Source organism: Pogoniulus pusillus, chromosome 11, assembly GCF_015220805.1.
Source record: "Pogoniulus pusillus isolate bPogPus1 chromosome 11, bPogPus1.pri, whole genome shotgun sequence".
Lineage (NCBI taxonomy): Eukaryota > Metazoa > Chordata > Aves > Piciformes > Lybiidae > Pogoniulus > Pogoniulus pusillus.
The window spans coordinates 18,179,214-18,197,754 of NC_087274.1; the positions used below are offsets into that span (position 1 = coordinate 18,179,214).

At 59.5% G+C, this 18,541-nt stretch overlaps 1 protein-coding gene across 1 annotated transcript; it reads right to left on the bottom strand.

The window, feature by feature from the left end:
* Window positions 1-111: 111 nt before the first annotated feature.
* On the bottom strand, window positions 112-18,148 carry LOC135179466 (INSYN2B protein-like). Its single transcript, XM_064151316.1, has 4 exons — window positions 18,073-18,148; window positions 5,639-7,479; window positions 2,556-2,630; window positions 112-547 (listed from the first exon to the last, which is right to left on the bottom strand). Exons 2-4 carry the CDS (start codon window positions 7,147-7,149, stop codon window positions 337-339), a joined length of 1,797 nt encoding a protein of 598 aa, XP_064007386.1. The 5' UTR covers window positions 7,150-7,479; window positions 18,073-18,148; the 3' UTR covers window positions 112-336.
* Window positions 18,149-18,541: the final 393 nt, after the last annotated feature.

Consider the following 18,541-nt stretch of genomic DNA (forward strand, 5'->3'; position numbering starts at 1 on the left):
CTGTGGCCAGCCCTTGGGGAGCCTGGGACTGGGTGAGGAGAGGAACAGCCTCTGGCCCTCTCCCCATCTTCATCCTCATCCAGAACAGAAGTGCACAGGTGGGAGAGGATGTAAGAAAAATATTGTCCCCGTGGACTTTATTGAACTCTCACTGAACACAGCCACTGCTCCCCTCGACGTATGTACACAGGGGTGTTGGTACCGCAAACTGAACGGCTAAAAGTAGAAAAGCTGGTGCTACCCAAACCCTACCATCAGAGGGAGGGAGAAGAGGAGGGAGACGTGGGGCAGGGGGTCAGTGCTGGGTTGGTGCCCCTGTGCTCCTGGTCTGCTGGCTCACAGGAACCAGAAGCATTTGCGTCTGGATTTCTTCGGGTCCAGCTTTGCTGGCAGCTTTGTCACCGGTGATGGCTCTTGCCTGGGTGATGAGATGGCCCCCGGCGCTGCCATTGCCACCGCTGCTGGGGAGCTCGTGGTCGTGTCACCCTCGATATGGCTCAGCACCTGCTGGAAGCGTCCCTCCTGCTGCCGGAAGTCATGCTCCACGCTGCGGAGAGTGGGCAGAGGGGGTGGCGTTAGATGGCGTTGCCCACCGCAGCACCCTGCGTGCCACGGCTCTGCACCCTGCTGTCCGCCTCCACCTCTGTGCCCCGCAACAGGATCTTGGGCAGCTCGGCTCCCTCCACATCCCCAGGGAGCTTCAGTCTCCAGTATATTCCCAGAACAGAACCCCAGGAAGCTTGCCCCCAACCCAGGTATCCCAAAGGCACATCCAAAGGTAATTTGCCCCCTTCCTCGGTATCCTCAGGGACACATCCCCAGGGAACTCATACCCTCTCATATCCCCAGGGCATCCTCAACAAGGTAACCACAAAGGCTGCAGACCTGCTAGGTACCATGTAGTCAGCAGCCACAGGCAGCATGAGTACCCTGCTGACATTTCTTTGCTACAGGACCATGAAATGCTCTCCCAGGTAGGAAACAGCTTCTGGTGCTGCTGCTCTGTCCCCCTGGGGTTGCAGGGTCCCTCCCAGCCAAAGCAACAGCTGCCAAGACTTTGCCCATGACTGGGAACCAGCACTGATGTGGGGAGACAAGACTAGGGCCTGTTGGACCCCAGCTAGCTATGAGACCCGAGGTATGGACTTTGCATCCCTTTGGACCCCGCAGCAGCGGCACAGACGTGCAAGGGCTGTACTGCTGCTGTCACACCCCTGGTGAGGGCAGCAATCTGTGTGCTGTGGGTCTGAGGAGGTAAGGGGGAAACTGTTCCTAGCCCTTGGATTTCCTGCAAGTGCCAGAGCCCTTGGGTGACCCTGCAGCACTGCACAGCACACAGCCATGTGCCGTGATGCTGCCTCATGTGGAAAGCACTCCATCTCCTCACACCAGCCACGTCCCATCGGATCAGCGAGGTGCTGCGGTGTGAGTTCGGCAGGAACACACGTCTCCTCCAATCATCGCAGCAGCAAGGTGCTGTGTGTCTGTGCCTGGACCATACATCTTGCTGGATCAGGGAGCTGCTGCCGCATGTGCTTGGACCACGCACATGGCACAGCTGCCCTGCACAGGGGGAGCTCCTTGTGAGGCCCCACACATCATGCTATCAACTATCACTTCCTGCCACCTCTCCCTGTGAGGACACAGATTGTCCCCAGCTATTTCTAGAAGAATGGATGAGCTGCAGCAGCCAGCCCCATAGCAGGGACTATGACTGCCTGGCACAGGTGGGGTGGAAGAGCTCAGGGACACTTTGTGCATGGCCCTGGGACACAGGCAGCTCTATTCCCTGCTGTGGGCCACCCCTGGGGCTGGTGCCAGGAGCTCTGTTCCGTTCCTGTCACCCTGTGCTATTCCTGCTCCCCATATCCCACTGGAGCTGCTTCCTATCTTGGCGGTCAGCACTGGAGCCCAGAGCAAGTCCCCGGTGGTTACCGGGAGCCACCTCCTTGAGGTGTGACAACTTTCCACGTTGCAGTGCCCCATGGAGAGGTGCTCATCAGACACAATTGGCACTGAGAGCCCCAATGAGCCACAGCAGGGGACCTGCTGATGTAGATAAACAGGGAGCAAGGGGAGACAGAAGCATCAGGGTCCCAGCCCTATTCCTGCCTGCACTGAGAGAGCATGAGCCACCTCCCCCTGAAGATCCAAAGGGCTCTGAGGTGAGAAAGCAGCATGGCAAAGGGCTTCCATGACCTCACCTGCAGCTGACACTGGTGAAGCAGAGCCAAGGCCCCACAGTGCCAAAGCCTGTTGAAAGGCAGGAAACCCCTGTGTGCCCAGCAGTCCATTAGCAGCATCAAAGTTGGCACAGTGACAACAAGCCAACTTGGAGTGAACAAACAGCCCCACCCAGCAGCCACCAGTGAGGCTTTCCCCAATATGTGGCTCTGCCATCAAGCCAGAACAGCCTTCCCTCCAGCTGCAGCCAGACTACATGTTCATGAAAACCTCCTCACCACCTCCTGGGAGCTGGACCTGCTCCCTGCCTAGATAAAGGGACCAGATTCACACCACAACAGAAATGTGCCAGTGCCAGAGCTGCCTCCTACCTGTAGATGATGCAGGCACAGTCCCGGCAGGTCCCGCAGTTGGCAATGTCTTGCCCAGTCCGGTAGGAGTGTCGCCTGTGGCAGAGCAGTGCTGTAAGCTTGGGGACCTGGCTTGGGGCTGCCTGTGCCCCACCAGCTGCCCCTATACCCTTAAATGCCACTTAAGCTCATACTCCAGCAGCCAGGGGCTGGGACTTTCCTCCTTCAGACTCATCTCCTCTCTTCCCTGCCATCCAATCCTCTCTTTCCTGAGATCCAGCTCCTCTCCTCCTTCAGATCCACCTCATCTCTTCCCTGGTCCCAGTTTCTCTTCTCCCCTATGATGCCTATTTGATGCCAGGCCAAGTGTGGTGCCTCTTAGCTCTGCAGATTCCTCAGAGACAGGCAAAGCGGAAGCCCCAAATCCTTTCTGCTGTGTTTGCCTCCTTTCATCTCCATTCCAGAGCTGTACCCCATGCCCACAGCCACCCTGGGTCATCATGCATTGCCTCACACATGATGCCACTAAGGGAGTGGAATCATGGCAGCATGAGGTGGAAAGACAGATGGGCACGAGAAGATGCTCCAGATTAATCACCAGCCAATGCCAAAGTTGGGATTTATGTCTTTTTGATCCTTTGGCATCAGAGCATCCTCCTCCTCCTGCAGGAAGGTGCACTGGACACTGGTGAGAGTCAAAGCACAGTCTTCTTTCCACTTTCTGTGAAAGGTCTCTGCACCCTGAGTGCTTCTGCTGCTGGTGCTGACCATCTGCCTTGGTGCATGCCCAGACCAGCTGCAGTGTGCAGGGAGTACATACATACCATGCTGCCAATGCCAGCTGCATGCCCTGCCACCTTCTGCCTAGGGCTCTCTGGGGCATCAGATCACTGGGACTGGCTCTGAGCTCTGGTGCCACCATGCAGACTGAATGTCTTGTGTCCCTGCTGTGCCCACTCCCTGCTAGCAGCACATTGTAGTTGTTGATGCCCTGCAAGCACAGGGTGTCCACGGCTGCAGCATCCCCGTGTCCCAGGGGATGAGCAGCCATGGAGTGCCAGGGACAAGCAGTGAATGCCTTGCTCAGGCAGTGTACCAGCCTGGTGCTCCCGAGCTTGGCAGCCTCCACGTGCCATCACTAGCTCGAGTTTCAGCTGCTGGAGGGCAGCACCATGTCCCTAGGAAATGGTCCCCAATGTCTCTCCTTGCTGAGCAGCTTCTCCGAATTGAGCTCATGTGCCTTTGGCTTTGCAGTCCCTCAAGCTCCCAGGGTGCCAAGATTGTGCCAGGGCTGTGCCAGGATGCTGCTTGCAGACCCCTAACACTGCTGGTGGGTGCTCTCCACTGGTGCCCTGACTCTGGTTGCCTTAAGAGATGCAAGAAAAGGACCCTGAGTGAAGTTTTTGGTCACCCTTGGAGCCCATCTCCACATCTCCATTCCCCTCTCTAGCAGAGCAGGTGGTGGCTTTTGCGGGACAGCTGAGAGGACATCCCCATGACCCACATAACAGTCACATTTCCCTGTTTAAATGCTGCTCCTGCTACTTGACCTTGATCAGGATTGTTCTCAGCCCTTGGAAACTAGGTCTTTTAATGCACCAAATTCTGTATTACAATTGGGATTATCCTGTTGGCACATAAATGAGATCATGATGCCTTTTATAAAGGCATAAAGCACACAGATACATGTGCGTGTGTGTAGCACTCTGTGCCTCTCCGCTGGGATGAGAGCTCAGCCCAGGACAGGTGTTTGGTGTGGGATGCTGCTGGCGGTGGACACCTGGACCCTGCAAGGACAGATTACATCAGGGCTGGTGGTAGCCCTCTTGGGGTCACCGTGCCTTCAGGACACTAGCCCATGGCAAATGAGGCCAAGCTCTTCCTCAGTGTAAGGACACCAGGATGACTTTTGATGTGGTTTCCTACTCCACTCCTTTTGTCTCTGGGCATCTTGTTTGCTTGTTTGACTGCAACAGTAGATGGAGTGAGAGCTTAATTAAGCTGCCCACAGTGACACTAAATCAGCTTCCTGTGCAGACAAGCTCAGCTCTGACCATGAGGGCAAAGCTGCCCTCTCAGCAGGCATTGCTCTCCATGTGCCCTCGTTGTGCCCAGCAGGAATGAGGGCTGGCATGGTCACAGAATGGTTCCTTAGTTGTGGGCATCCCAGAGGGCAGGACTGCAGGCACAGAGTTACTCCTTGGCCTTTCCCCTCCAGCCCTGGAGCAGCAGACTCTCATGCAACCCTGACAGGCAAGGGGAAAGAGGGTCGTGATGGGGCTGCATGGTGAAGGGTGAGAGGGCTGTGCCAGGGATGGAGGGCAAGTGGCAAACCAGCTACTCATAAGGGTTTTATAGGAAGGTGCCAGGACTGGCACAGGGAGAGAACCTCCTCACATCTCCTGGAAGGTTGGTGGCCTTGTGTGAGATGAATTTGGAGGGTCTCAGCTCTGGGCCATTACAAATGAACCTCTGACACACTGGTAGATCTGCCTGAGGAGAGGCAAGTAAAATTGGCCCAGGGGATGCTCTGCCCTGTCACCTGTGGAGCAGGACCTGGGGACGTGGGCAAGGATTTGTGGGCACCTCCCAAGGGTGCAAACACCTCAGACACCTGGGCATACGAAATTTGTCCCTTAGGTAATCCCAAGGATGGGTTTGAAAGCAGGCATGAGAAATGGGGAGGCTGTTCCTGGGCTGTTCCTGGAGCATGGCAGGGACATTGTCCCCAGGTCACTTGCCACAGCTGGGCTGAGATTGCACTCAGGACTTGACATCCCAAGTCTCAGCTCCTGGTAAGCAATGGGCATGTCAGCTGTGACAGCACTGGGCAGGGAACCCAGCTCCCCTTGCCCCCCTGACCTGCACCCTCTGCACTCTTTCTGTACCCTCTCCCTGGGCGTGGGGAGGGCACTGCAAGCAGAACAAGGCAGAGCAGGCAAGACATAGCACCAAGACATAGTGCCATGGATGGCAGCTCTGAGCTTCTCAGATGGAAACACATATGGGGGGCAGCAGCGTTCAAATCTCTGTCACAGACCCCCACCCTCCATCCATGTCCCCACCAGTGTCATCAGCCCCCAGCTCCATCCCTGCCTGCTCACCCATCCCGTTGGGCTTCCTTCTTCTCCAGGTCCTGGATGACGTCCAGCAGCACCCGGATGGTTTGTTGGCTGGTCTCCAGCACCCCTTCCAGGGACTGCAGCTGGGATTGCAGGTCCCCCTGCTCCCCAGGCCCCTGTGGGCCCTCTCCCTGAGATGTCTGGGTGTCCTCGTCCCCTGCTGGTGGTCCCACTGGCCCCTTGGTCACCACCACCAGCTGCAGAAGGTCCTGGACGTGGCGCAGTGTCTCTGACTGTTCAGCAGTGAGGCAGGTCTGTCCATGTCGAGGGACCTCCAGTGCCTGCCCAGCTGGCTGTGTGCCCATGCTGGGGCGCTGTGGCGTTGGGGGCAGCAGCTCCCTGGGCCCATCTGGTCCTGCCCGGTTGTGCCCAGGCTCAGTGGTGTGTAGCCGGCTGCAGATGCCATGGGGGTCCGGATGGCTGAGTGCAGCTGGTGTCTTCTCTGGTGCTGAGGTGGCAGAGCCATGCCAGTTTGGCATTGTTAGGACAGGGTCTGGGGAGGTGCAGCAAGGCCCCCTCCATGGCGTGTGGCAGAGCTGGTGCTGGGGTGGTGGGAGGTCCCGCAGGGGGTTGCCCTGAGCTGGCTGGCGGAGGCCATGGATGTCCGTGGGAGGGGTGCTCTGCTGGCAGCGTAGTGAGGGCTGGGGTGATGGATGCCCACGGAGCAAGCTCCGCTCCGAGTCACTCCGTCCGAGCCCCCGCGGCTCAGCGGATGGCCAGGGCTGACTGCAGGGCACGGAGGCCGGGCGAGGGGGTGTCCCGCGACTGCCTCCACGGTTCCCACGGAGCTGGGTGCAGGCTGGGAGTGGCGGGCAGGGCTCGGGGGCACAGCTCTGCACCGCAGAAGTGCAGCGGGCAGCAGGGCACCCAGCCGTGCCTGGATAGGGGGGACAGGGATCCCTGGGCGGTGGTGGTGGTGGCGGGCCACGACACACTGTGGCACGCTGAGTGAGGACTGTGGCATGATCGCGCGTAGGGAGGCTGCTGGACACCCGCGGGGGCACGGCCCGGCTGACACCTGGGCACCGGGCACTGCCGGCGGTGGCAGCAGCGGGCAGCACCGTGTCCCCGGCCACATCGCAGACGCTCTTGCTGCGGGGCTGGGAGGCCGGGAAGGGCTTCTGGAGGCTGGGGGATGTCTGGATGGCGGTGCTCATGCACGCCCTGCGGGGCATGGGCAGCGTCAGCGAGCCCGGCTGCGCCTGGGGCCAGCTGCGGCGGGAGGCACGGAGAGCCGCCGGCTCAGGGGCGTCCCTGGGGGGCGGCGAGGCACGGAGGGTGTTGGGGCCCGGGGGGGGGCTGGCCGCCCGCCCCACGCCGCCCTCCACCAGGTCCTTGAAGCGGACCTGCTGCGTGCGGTTGCGCCGGCGCTTGAGGCGGGTCTCGATGTCGGGCGAGTCGCGGTTGAGCAGCACCGAGCGCACCGTCATGGCTTTCTCCTGGCTGCCCTCGCCGCCCGCGGTCGGGCCGGGCGCGGGCTCCCGGCTGACCATGGCTCAGGGTCCCGGGACCGCTGCGGCGGGGCGCGGGGGGCCGAGCAGCGGCGGCCGGAGCCCTGGGCTGCAGCCGTCCCCGGAGCTCTCCGGGGCAGCGGGTGGCCTCATCCCGCGCCGCCGCCGAGAGGGGATGCTGGGCGGGAGGCGAGCGAGTGGCTCACCGGGCATGTCTCCCCGCCGCCCCGGCCTTACAGCCGCGGCTCGCCGCCCTTCCCGCCCGCCGGGGCCGGCAGCGCATCGTCCTGCTGCCGTCAGCGCTGCCAGCGGCGGGCTGCCCGCGGTGCCGGCTGCCGGCCGTGCCTGCCCATGGCTCCTGGGCTCCGGGACCTGCGGGAGCAGAGAGAGGTGGGTCAGCCCCGGCCCCGCGGTCCCCCGGGGACGGAGCGTCCCCCGCGTGTGGCGGTGCCCGCGGAGCCGCTGTCCCCTGCGCGCTCCCCGCCATCAGCAAACGCGAAGAGACAGGCTTTGATCTGCGGCGCTGCCTCCTCAGCACAAAGCGAGGAGGGAAGAAAGAAACCCCTTTAGCATAAACACGTTATGAGTTCACAGCTCAAATCAAGCAGAAGCGGCCGTTAAAAATAGCTCCTGCTCTCTGGGGCTGGTGCCTCGTGTGCAGGGCGCTGGCAGCAGGAGGGCAGGCATGGGGCAGGCACGGGGAGCTGCAGCGTGGGGACAAGGGCTGGAGCCGGGCTGGGCATCAGGGGCTCTTGCCTGGAATGGAAGGATATGGGACACCAGCTGGACATGGGGCGCCAGGTCTGCGTGGGGTGGGACAATGCATGGGGTATCCAGCCTGTGTGGGGCATGGTTGGAGTAGGCATGGGACTCACCCCGTGTGTGTGACAGGGTCAGACTGGGCATAGGAAACGGGTCAGGCATGATGCATGGCTGGACTGGGCACAGGGCAAGACCACACTGTACCTGTGTGGGGTACGGCTGGACTGGGAACAGGGCACCCATTCTGCACAAGGCAGGGTCACATTGGGCATGTGACATGGTCTGAATGAGCATAGGGGAATGATCCTGCCCACAGCACCCACCACAGGTGCAGCAGGGCTGCCTGGGCTGAAGGTGAGGACTAGCTCTGCAGGCAGGGTGTGAGACCATGGCTTGAGGTAATTCAGACTCTTTGGGCACATGAGAACCAGCTGAGAGGGGCTAAAAGGCACTGCGGCTAAGATGGTGACTTTGGTGAGACCAGGGGATAGCTCCCTGCTCTGCACCAAAGAGTAGGGCCACTGCTGGTTCTTTCCAGCTCTTGCTCCTGGCCCTGCTGTGGGCTGTGACTCAGGGATGCTGTGGTGGGAATGCAACTGGAGAGTGAGGTTTCCCTGGGGCATTGTACTCTGCCATCGTGCAGCCCTGGGCACCCTGCTTGCCCGCAGCTCTTGCCTGCCCTGCCTCGTGTGCAGGCCACGTGGCACAGCTCCTACTTGCGGGGCCACCACTGCAGGACCAAGGACACAGCTCATGACTGGGGATGTGTCCCAACACCAGCAGCGCTTCCCAGGTGCACAGAAGCAGGACATGGATGGGGATGGTGGTGGCCGTGCCCCTGAGCAGGGGCTCTTGCACAGAGGGGATCACATGCAACAAGGTCCCATCCCACTGTCTCCTGTCTCTACTGTTATTAGCATGTGGCTATGCAGGACAATCATCCCTCTGCAGCTCCAGCTTGGCCATAACCTACTCCAGCACCAAGCCCTCATGCTGACCTTGCTCTGTCTCTGCCCACCCTGGTCATTGGCTGCAGCCCTCACCCATCACTGCCTGGGCACATGATACTGTGAAGCACTGGGCACACACCAGGAGCCTGGCACAGGTTGCCCCTGGGTAAAGAGAAGGCTAATGGCTCATATTGGGAAGCAGTGCCAGGGTCAAGGCAGGAGAGTTTGACAAGCCAGTCCCAGTGGGCAGTGCCACAGCTTCATTTGGCATTTGGATCTCCCAGCATTCAAGCTCTGCAAACACCCAGAGGCACCTGTGGCATGGGCAAAGAGTCAATCACTGTGGGCTCCTCAATGGCACAGACTCACCCCTTGAATGTCCTGCATCCCACATGCCTGTGTCCCCTGCCCCAGACCACAGCCTACTGCTCTGCCAGGACTCCTGAACCCTCTTTGGCAGATTGAGATGGAAGCTTGCTTTGCAGCCCCCCTGTCCTCACTGCAGATAGACACATGGCCCTATCCAGCACACTCAGCCCCTCTCAGTGTCTTGCCTTGTTGCTGCTGAACCAAAGCTGCTGACTCAGCACAGTGGCCTGGAGTCACCCCCTGCTGGTAGCAACCAAACTTCCTAAGTGCCAAGCATGCCGGTGCCTGGTGCCTCCTCACATGGGCCCAGTGGAACATGAGGCCCCTGCAGCCCTTCAGTCTCCACCCAGGCCCCCTGTGTTCATCAGGATGCTGCTCCACACCCTACCCAGCCGCCTGGCACTTCTCTTCCTGAGCTTGGAGCTGTGCCCAGACACCAGGAGATGTTTGTAAGGCAAGACGCGACCAAGACGCAGTGAAAGGATGGGGCACCTTGTTAGTATGGACAGGAGAGAGCTGGTTTGGGGACAAAGCCAACACTGCATGCCCCTGTGCCCGCTGCAGCCCCATGTTCGCACCTGCCAGTGGGCACCCAACATGGGTCAGGGGCTGTGCCAGCACCCACGTGGCATCTCAGAGCCTACTGGGACAGAGAGAGGCTGTGGGACCCCCACATTGAATACTGGGTTCAGTTATGGAGCCTGCACTGCAAGAGGGACATTGAGGTGCTGGAGCAGGTCCAAACAAGGACAGTGAAGCTGGAGAAAGGTCTTAGAGCACCAACCCTGTGAAGAGCAGCCAAGGGAGTGGGGGGTGTTCAGCCTGGAGAAAAGGAGCCTGAGAGGAGGCCTTCTGTAATTCTGCAGCTCCCTGAAAGGAGGTTGGAGCCAGGTCAGTGCTGGTCTCTTCTCCCAAGGAACAAGTGACAGGACAAGAGGAAACTACCTCAACTTGCACCAGGGGAGGGTTAGGTTGGACATGAGGAACAATTTCTTTCACAAAAGGGCTCTCAAACCCTGGACCAGGCATCCAGGACAGTGGGTTCTGGGTGTCCCCATCCCTGCAGGGATTTCCAAGCTGTGTAGATGTGGTGTTGAGGGACATGGTTTAGCAGAGACCTGGTAGTGTTGGGTTAAGGGTTGGACTCAACAGTCTTAGAGGTCTTTCCAACCAAAACAATTCTGTGATTCCATGAGCCACTCCCCAAGGCCCTGCACAGTCATAGAGTCACCTCTCCCCACTTGTGCTGCAGCAACAGCTGGTACCTGGAGCTTAGTGCCCCCCATGCAGTTCCTGCTTCAGCATCCTCCACTGTCCCTGTGCCAGGTAGGACAACATGCCAGGTAGCAGAAGGCTCCAGCTGGCTGGCACATCTTCATGATGGACCAGCCTCCACACCTGGGGTGAGCACCCCTCAAGGGCAGGCTGTGTGTGGCCAGCCTGCTCCAGAGGCTTCCTTGATGAAAGCACTAATGGACACCAGGCAGAGGGTGCCAGGACCTGCTCAGAGAGCTAGGCACAGGGCAGGAGAACTTCTGGCACAATCTGAGCATGGAGCAGGGACTTTGCCAAGCCATGGCCAACAGCAGAGCGATCTGAGGCCATTCCACTGCCCACGCAGCAAACGTGTGGCTGTCACTCAGCAAGGGCCTCCGTGGAGGCACCCGAAGCGCACCACTGGAGAGATCAGAGACAAGGCACAAGGACAAAGAACAAGTCTATAAATTATACATGCACCAACTCCTCTTGGGAACGGCTCCGAGCGTGTCACAAAACAAAAGCTGGGACCCTCTCGCTCATCTGCCTGAGTCTGCTCCATGGCATGGTGGATGCAGTGCTGCGTTTGGGAGCTGTTTGCAGTGGGCCAGTATCTTCCAGTGCTGATAACAGGTCCGGGTGCAAGGCAGAAGCAGGACTGTGCACCCAGTGGTACTCAACAGACCCCCCCATACTGTAGCTGAATCACAGGAAGCTGCTCTGCTGCTGATCCCTCCAGAAGCGTGGCTCTGGGGAGAGTCTGGATGCACAAAGGGCCAGGGGGAAGGGATCATACAAGAAGCACCCAACATCCACCCTCACCAGCACTTCCCAGATGCCATCACTTTTACTGGGAAATGGCTCTCAGCACCCCAATCCTAGTGCCATGTCTTGACCCATGTGCTCCCTGCTCACCTTCCTGTGCTTCACCAGTCCCCCAGAAGGGCGATGGGCTGGTCAGATTGGAGGCGCAGGAGCAGGGACACACCCCACTAATGTCATCCTACCCTGGGACAAGGTACATTCAGGTCTGTCTGGCCCTGCAGGGCCAGGGACTGTCGGGAGGACAGTACTAAGACAAGGTGCTGTGAAACAGAGCCCTTCAAGGTCCTGAACCCACAGAGGCCTTTCCTGGGGTCCAGTCCACCAGGCACCCAGGGCTGTGGTGGCTTTAATCTCCTGGAGGGACAACAAGGATCAGGGATGGAGGCAGGCAGGGGAGGGCATGGCCAAATGAAATCCAAGGAGGCCTCACTTCAGTTAAGAGTGACCTCGGGAGCACCCATGTTGGACAGAGCAGTGGCAAAATCTTTGTGTGTGGGGCTGAGGTGGCACAGGTGGGCTGGCACTGGCTAGGGCACACAACCACCAGCCTGAGGCTGGCTGTGGGGAGAACAGGCTTGGAGCTTAACTAACAACCACTGAAGGAGGGCAGCATGTACCAGCCACGCCAGACACACAGGGCCACAGAGAACACGGCTCATCAAACCGATTTGCTGTCTGTTTTGATGAGGTTCCAAGTTTGGTCAGTGGAGGTAAAAGCCTCGATGGAGCAGCCTTGGATTTCTGTGAGGCATTTGACATTTTGACGAAGAAAGCAAAAAAACCCCACGAAAGCAATGTGGCACACATTAACTGGATTAAAGCTGGCTAACCAGCATGTCTCAAGACATAATCACCCAGCCATCAGCGCCAATTAGCCCTGCTCCTGCCCAGGTCCTGTGGAGGCAGAGCTGTGCCCCGTGCAGGCGCTGGCTGTCGCCGACCCCGCAGCACAGAGCCAGTGTGTGGATTGCACCAAGGCTGAGAGAAGAGCAAAGAAGGAAGGAGACAAAGAGGGAGCCACACGAGGAGCAGGGAGCGGACACTGCGCAGGATGGGTCTCTGCTGCAGGCGTCCCAGGCTCCTCTGGCTGAACAGCAAAAAATTAGGGGCCAGAAAAGTTTCAGGAGGTACTTTCTGAAAAGGTGAAGCCATCTGGAGCTAGATCCATTTGGAAAGGATCTGCACGGGGATGGATTTTCTACCTTGGCAGTTTCGTAAGGGCTGAATGTTTTTCTCCCTGAGTTCGTACGGGTATAATGACAGCATGAATAAGGTGAGGGGTATAATGAAAGCACGAATAAGGTGAGACAGCAAGTCACATCAGAGGGGATATAGATAGAGTCATATCCCACTACTGTAATGTAGTAGATAGCACCAGTACTTCAGTGTTGGGCACTCTGCTCCAGCTGGAATGATTAGCCTTTTGCTGAGTGAGCCCAGGAGCTGAGGAAGTGTCAGGAAGTGCCATAACCCAGCCACAGACATCACTTCAGGTTCCAGCTCCCACCTGGTCCTCAGGGTCTCCTCGGTCTCCACAAATGTTAAACACTTCACAGAACAATGGGGATTTATGACTCTGAATCACACATCAGCCCAGCTGCCATCCTCAGCCCCTTCAGATCCATGAACCTGCTGTAGTGGCACCCGAGACCTGGTTCTGCATCACCAGCCTGTGCTTTGCCCATGCACTGCCGCCTGCAGCCTGCAAAAGGCTTGCGACTCTCCCCTTGCCGAGCCAATGGCCTCATCACCGGGACATTCTTTGGCCAGTGCTGACTGATGGTGAATTTTGTGTGAGAGAGGGCACTAAATATTCTGGGTTTGAGACTCATCCTGCATGAGCTGCAGCATTGATCTTGGAGAAACAGAGCTCTGCCTCACACTGTCCTGTCTGGGAAGTTACCTGCGTCCACCAAAAATATTACAGAGGAGGAAAGTCTCCTCCTTAGCTCTACATCCTGGTTCAACGGACATTGGCATCCTGTGGGAGAGACCAGTCTGGGACAGGTGAGGCTGCTGGGCAGATCCCAGCAGGACCACAGGCACTGATGGAGGGTCTGCTAGTCCTCTATACACTGCCTGTTCCCCAGCCAACTTTGGCTCTTCTCCCACCCATCCTCCAGCTCTTTCTCCTGGTACTATCTGTGGGAGAGGGAAAACCAGAGCAGACACATAAATCTTCTCCTCAAGACGCAGGAAGCCAGGAGATTAGATTTATGAGAGAGGAAGTCATATTCTCCTGGAACTGCAGAAGAGAACAGATAATTACCCAGCTCCACTCACTGGGTACAACAGCTTCTCCTGGGACAAAACCTTTGCTTTTCCCAATCCCTGGAAGGGTGAGGTGCTGCTGGTGACAGAGAGGGTAGCATTGAAGGATGAAACATTTGCTCTCAGCAGATGACCAGGCAAGATCCAGGTCTGTGGCACATCACTCAGCAACAGAGTTTATTCCTGCCTTGGCTCCAGGAAGACTCAACATGCCTGTGCTCAGATTGGAGCACCTATGGGGCTCAAGGATGGAGGACTGAGAGCATTTCTTCGGGCAGCTAGCAAACCCAAAATCTGGTTCCTTGTTGAGAAAGCTCTGCCACAAAGTCATCTCATGCCCTATCCTAATGGTTCTCTTGGAGGCTCTTCCAGAGCCAGCTGCTCGGAGGCTCACAGCCCTTCTTATTTCCTGCAGACACTTAATCACGGCCAGTTGAGATCTGACTGTGCTCGTGCCAATATGGTGCTTCCGCTTGAGCAGCTCCTCTGCCTTCCCAGCGCTCAGCCCTCATGCACTCACGGCGAGGACACGCATCCCTTTCTCTAGCCACATCTCGCAGTGCTCTGCGAGCCCAGCTCCACTGATGTCCCCGAGGCCAGCTCCCCGTGCCTCTGATGGTCCTTGCAGGCTCTCTCCAGCCCATAGTGCCCCACCTCCTCTCTCCTGAGCTGTGCTTGGTCTTTGGCTCTGCTCAAGCCCCGCTGGGACCACACAGAAATGCTGAGGCTGGTGGGCATAGTCTCCTGCAGCTGGGGCTATGTACCATGTACCTGGTGCCCATGGCACCCCCAGCCCCTGAGCTGAGCACCACCCTTGGCTTCCAAGCAGCTGATCCTGGTTCTCCCCTGTGTCAGTTGGCGCCTGGTGCAAGTGGCAGCTCACAAGTACTGGGGATCTGCTCATCTCTATTTAGGTCACTGGCTGAAGTGCTCTGCAGGAATATTAGTCACTCTCCCAGCCAGAGGGCCCAGGAGAAGACTCCTGTTTCCTGGCCAGAGCAGGGATCTCTTGCCAACCACCTTCCTGCAGCATCAGCATCCCTGGGGCACCCTGTGGGCACCTTCCAGGACTGCCTAAGGTGCCTGGCCACCCTCACTGCATGGCCGACAGCCACTGCCCCATGGAATGGGTCCTGTCAGTGAGGGAAGGAGAAACAACAGCCTCCTCCTGGCACACAGAGGTCATCAACTTCATGCACATCACTTCTCTCTTTCAGCTGCAGATACGCCAGTGCTGTCAGATGGAGACTCTCTGTGGTCAGGAGACACAGTGAAGTACAAAGCCTTTGCACAAAGCTTTTGGAAGCTTGCAGAAGCCAAATTATTCCTCTGTCTCCCATGGATGCTAATACGGCTGTCACAGCAGTAGCGTCTCTGTTCTCCCTGTACCCGCTTACTCTCCCGCCCCTCTCTGCCAGGCAGAGGAGCAGCAGTGCCTCTGGTTAAGAGAGACAGGAAAAGGTAGGATGACCTACCCAGAGTAACACAGGCAAACTGAGACAGACAGCCTGCTTTGGAATGGGGTAAGGTCAGGAGGAGGTTGTTTCTTGTCCCGAGGCTTCCCTCAGCCATTCCATGGCAGCGTCTGTGGCAGCCTGCAGCTGGGCACCATGGCTCAGCACCATTCCCAGGTGCTACAGAAGAGACCACCACCGGAGGGAAGAGAAACACCCTGCTGGATGCTTCCCTCCCAGTGAATGTGGTGTGGGCCATGTTGTGTTGCTCTGAATTCCGGAGATGCCATGTATGGCTGTATGGACATGAGAAATGCTTGATGCAGAGATATGGCCTGAGTCTGTCAGCACCTCTGGCGTGGGCTGTTCCTGCAGTGACTACAGGACAAGGGAAGGAGGACAGTTGCAAAGGCTTTTTGCCACAGAAGACATGGGTCACCATGAGAGCTCCCACACTCTGTGCTCTCCTGAGAGGAGCATTCCGCCTTCTCAGGCACCCATCAGGAGTGATCAGAGCAGCTGGCTGGGCTGGGGAGCCCTGGCAGGCTGGGACTTTGTGTGCTCCTTCACATGCCAGAAATCACAGTGGAAAGCCACAAGCTGTGCTCAGAGCTCATTTCTGAAGAAAACTAGAAAGGCTTCACCACTCAGCAGTCCACAGAGGGAGCAGCACTGCCCCAGTCGCCCTGAATGTGCCCATCCAGGCTCCCAGGCTCAGCCCTAGGCACAGCTTCCCTGGCAGCCCCATACCCTGCCATGGGGCAGCCCCCCATCCCACCAGTACCAGCTGCAGTCCTGGCACCAGCACTGGAGGCTGCTGCGGCTGCAGTCTCCCAGCACGGAGAGGGAGAATGTGGTTTCAGAATACCAATTCCTGCCTTTAAGTGGATTTCCAAAGCTATGTAGCAGTCACACCACCCCCCACTCCACCCCCCTCCCGCCCCTTTATCTTCATGCGCTTTAGACAACACTGGCTGCCAGGGGAATTGAGGAATTAACAACTGTCTTTCTTCGCTGTGTGCCTCGGTTTCTGCACCCACCAAAGACCTAGGACCATGAGGACCATCTTTGTGAACAGCAAGACAGCCCCTGTCCAAACGTGCTGGTTAGGGTTGAGGTGGTGTCGATACTACGGATGGGAACAGATCGATCTGCTCATCATTTGTGGCCTCTTGGACGCTGCTGTGCTATTAAATAATTCTAACTCACAAGGAAGGTAACCTCAGCCTTAGAGGACCTGCCGCGGCTACAGCTACTCCTCCAAGCACACTAGGACTGAACCCTTCCCGCAGACGGAGAAAGCTGGGAAGCGATGGAGAGTGCCAGCCTCAGCCCGGCTCTGCCTGGGAGCCACTTCCCGCGGCTCTGTAGCCGCAATCCTTGGGCAGCACCAGCAGGGAGGGAGCGAAGCCGGACATCCCAGTGCCCCCTGTCTCCACAACTGTCCCAAGGGGCTCACTGCTGTGATCCCTGGGAGGTGCTGGGTGTGGAGGCTGCCAGGAGCTGCAAGCTAAGATGGAATGCTCTGTGCCCCCTAGAGAGCTCTGTGCCTCTGAGAGCAGGCTGGCAATCTAGTCAACCCCCGCCATCCCCAAGTGGGCACATGCTGGCAAAGCCCGGGTCCCGGTGACTACTCATACGTGTCCACCTCGTGGTCTGAACATAGAAAGGGAACCATGGAGACCTATTCTCCAGGCTCTCCCAACATCCCTGTGGCAGAGCTAGCTGCAGCTGTAACTGGGGCTTGGTGTGCTCCCATGGACCGGAGCAGCCCGGAGAGAGGCACCGTCCTCTTTCCCAGGGAGCAGCCGGGGCTGTGCCCGTCTCTGCTCCTGTCTCAGCAGCTGCCAGAGCCCCACCGGCAGACACAAAGGCCTTGAACGCAGAGCACGGCGCTGGGAGCTGCTGGGAGCAACGTGGGCTGAATCCCTCCAGCGCCAGCAGCCGTTCCCTTGGCCGGCGTCACCACGGCGTGCGGTACAGAAAGTGACATCCCTGGGATCACGCGTGTGCATGTGTCAGCCTCACACAGCCCCGCAGATGGACGCGTCTCCCGGCAAGAGTGAGCAGAGTTCTGCCTGGCAGCGAGGCTGGCGGCTCCTGGACCGCCGATACTCTGCATCTTCCACCCGGAGCTGCTCGGCATGCAAAGGTGCCATGGGCCACGGTGGCACGGTGGGCAGTAGGGCTGCGGCACAAGACTCGGTCCTTGGGGGTCTTTGGCCCCTCTAACGAAGCAGCTCTCAGCACAGATTTATCTGCTTCAGCCACACACGCCACTGCCTCCAGCATGGCTGTGTGCCCCGGGGACCCTGTCATGGCAGCCAGTGGCTTGATGGCTGCAGGGTGCCACTGGCCACTTCAGAGCAGGGTGCCAAGCATAGAGTGCCCGGCATTAGGGTGCTTGGTGTGGGGGTGCCACTGGCCAGCCACCGCTGTGTGGAGCGCTCAGTGCAGGATGCCTGGTGCAGGATGATCACTGTGGGGTGCCACCAGCCAACTCGGTGCAGGGTACACAGCCTAGGGTACTGGGTACCCAGTGTAGGGTGCCTGGCATACAGTGCTGGGTGCGGGGTGCCACCGACCCTGTGCCTCTCGCTCTTCCCCGGGCAGCTCCTGCCCGCTGCGGGGCACCGGGGAGCGCCGTGACCCGCGGCACCACCAGGCGCTGGAGCGGCCGATGTCACCCGAACCCCAGCATCACGCACCGGCGGTGGGAGGCAAGAGGTACCGCCGACTTCCCCCGTCGCCCCCAGCCCTGTTCCTTGCCCCGACCCCGTCGGTCTCTGCGCATCCCGTCGCGGGTGCTCGAACCACCTCGGCACCCCCGGGGTCCCCGCCCTGCTGCCGTCCCTTCGTTTCGAGGTTTCAGTAAGCTCCACGGTTCCCGGCCCCAAGTTCTTCCCCTCGCCCTGACCGCACCGTCGCGGGTCCCGGCCCGGGTGCCATCGCGGCTCTGCCGGTGCGGCGACCGGTCGCCGCAGGGCCGCTGCCCGCAGAGCCCGGTCCGGCTGCCGCCCCGCCCCGCTCTGTTCCCCTGGCCGACCGCGGCCCCGTTCCCCCAGCCCGCCCGGTACCTGGTACTTGGCGGTGGCGCGGGTCCGGGAGCGGCGGGCGCGGAGCGGCGGGCGCGGGGCACGCCGAGGCGGAGCCGCGCGGGCTCGCCGGTACCGGGGCGGAGTCGGCGGGGGCGGGGCCGCAGTGGAGGTGGGCGGGGTCAGGGGGTGCCCCGGTGGAGCCTGGCGGCAGTGTGCCGAGTCGAGCCTGCAGCTCCGGTACCGGCAGCGACCTGTCCGATCCAGGTTCCCCGGGACGTGCGATGGCTGCAATGCCCCGAGCAGCATGTCCCCGGTCCCACGGGCACCCAGCACGGCTCCGCGAAGCCGGGCAGAGGTTCTCCGAGCCGGGGAGGGGCCCGGGCCGGGCCGCTCAGCGGCTCCGGGCAGCACGCACCCCGGGGAGCGTGCAGACGCCGTGGCCGGTCTGGCGCCTAGGGCCGGGCACACGGTGGGGCACAGCTCCTGTCTCCCCGTTACCCTGCAGCTC

What these genes read in the sequence shown, in the direction of transcription:
- LOC135179466 (XM_064151316.1), bottom strand. Translation starts at nt 7,149, where the DNA reads ATGGTCAGCCGGGAGCCCGCGCCCGGCCCGACCGCGGGCGGCGAGGGC. An exon ending in AAGGAAGCCCAACGGGATGG is followed by an intron (nt 2,631 to 5,638) that starts GTGAGCAGGCAG and finishes GCTCTGCCACAG; the next exon opens with GCGACACTCCTACCGGACTG. An exon ending in TGTGCCTGCATCATCTACAG is followed by an intron (nt 548 to 2,555) that starts GTAGGAGGCAGC and finishes CACTCTCCGCAG; the next exon opens with CGTGGAGCATGACTTCCGGC.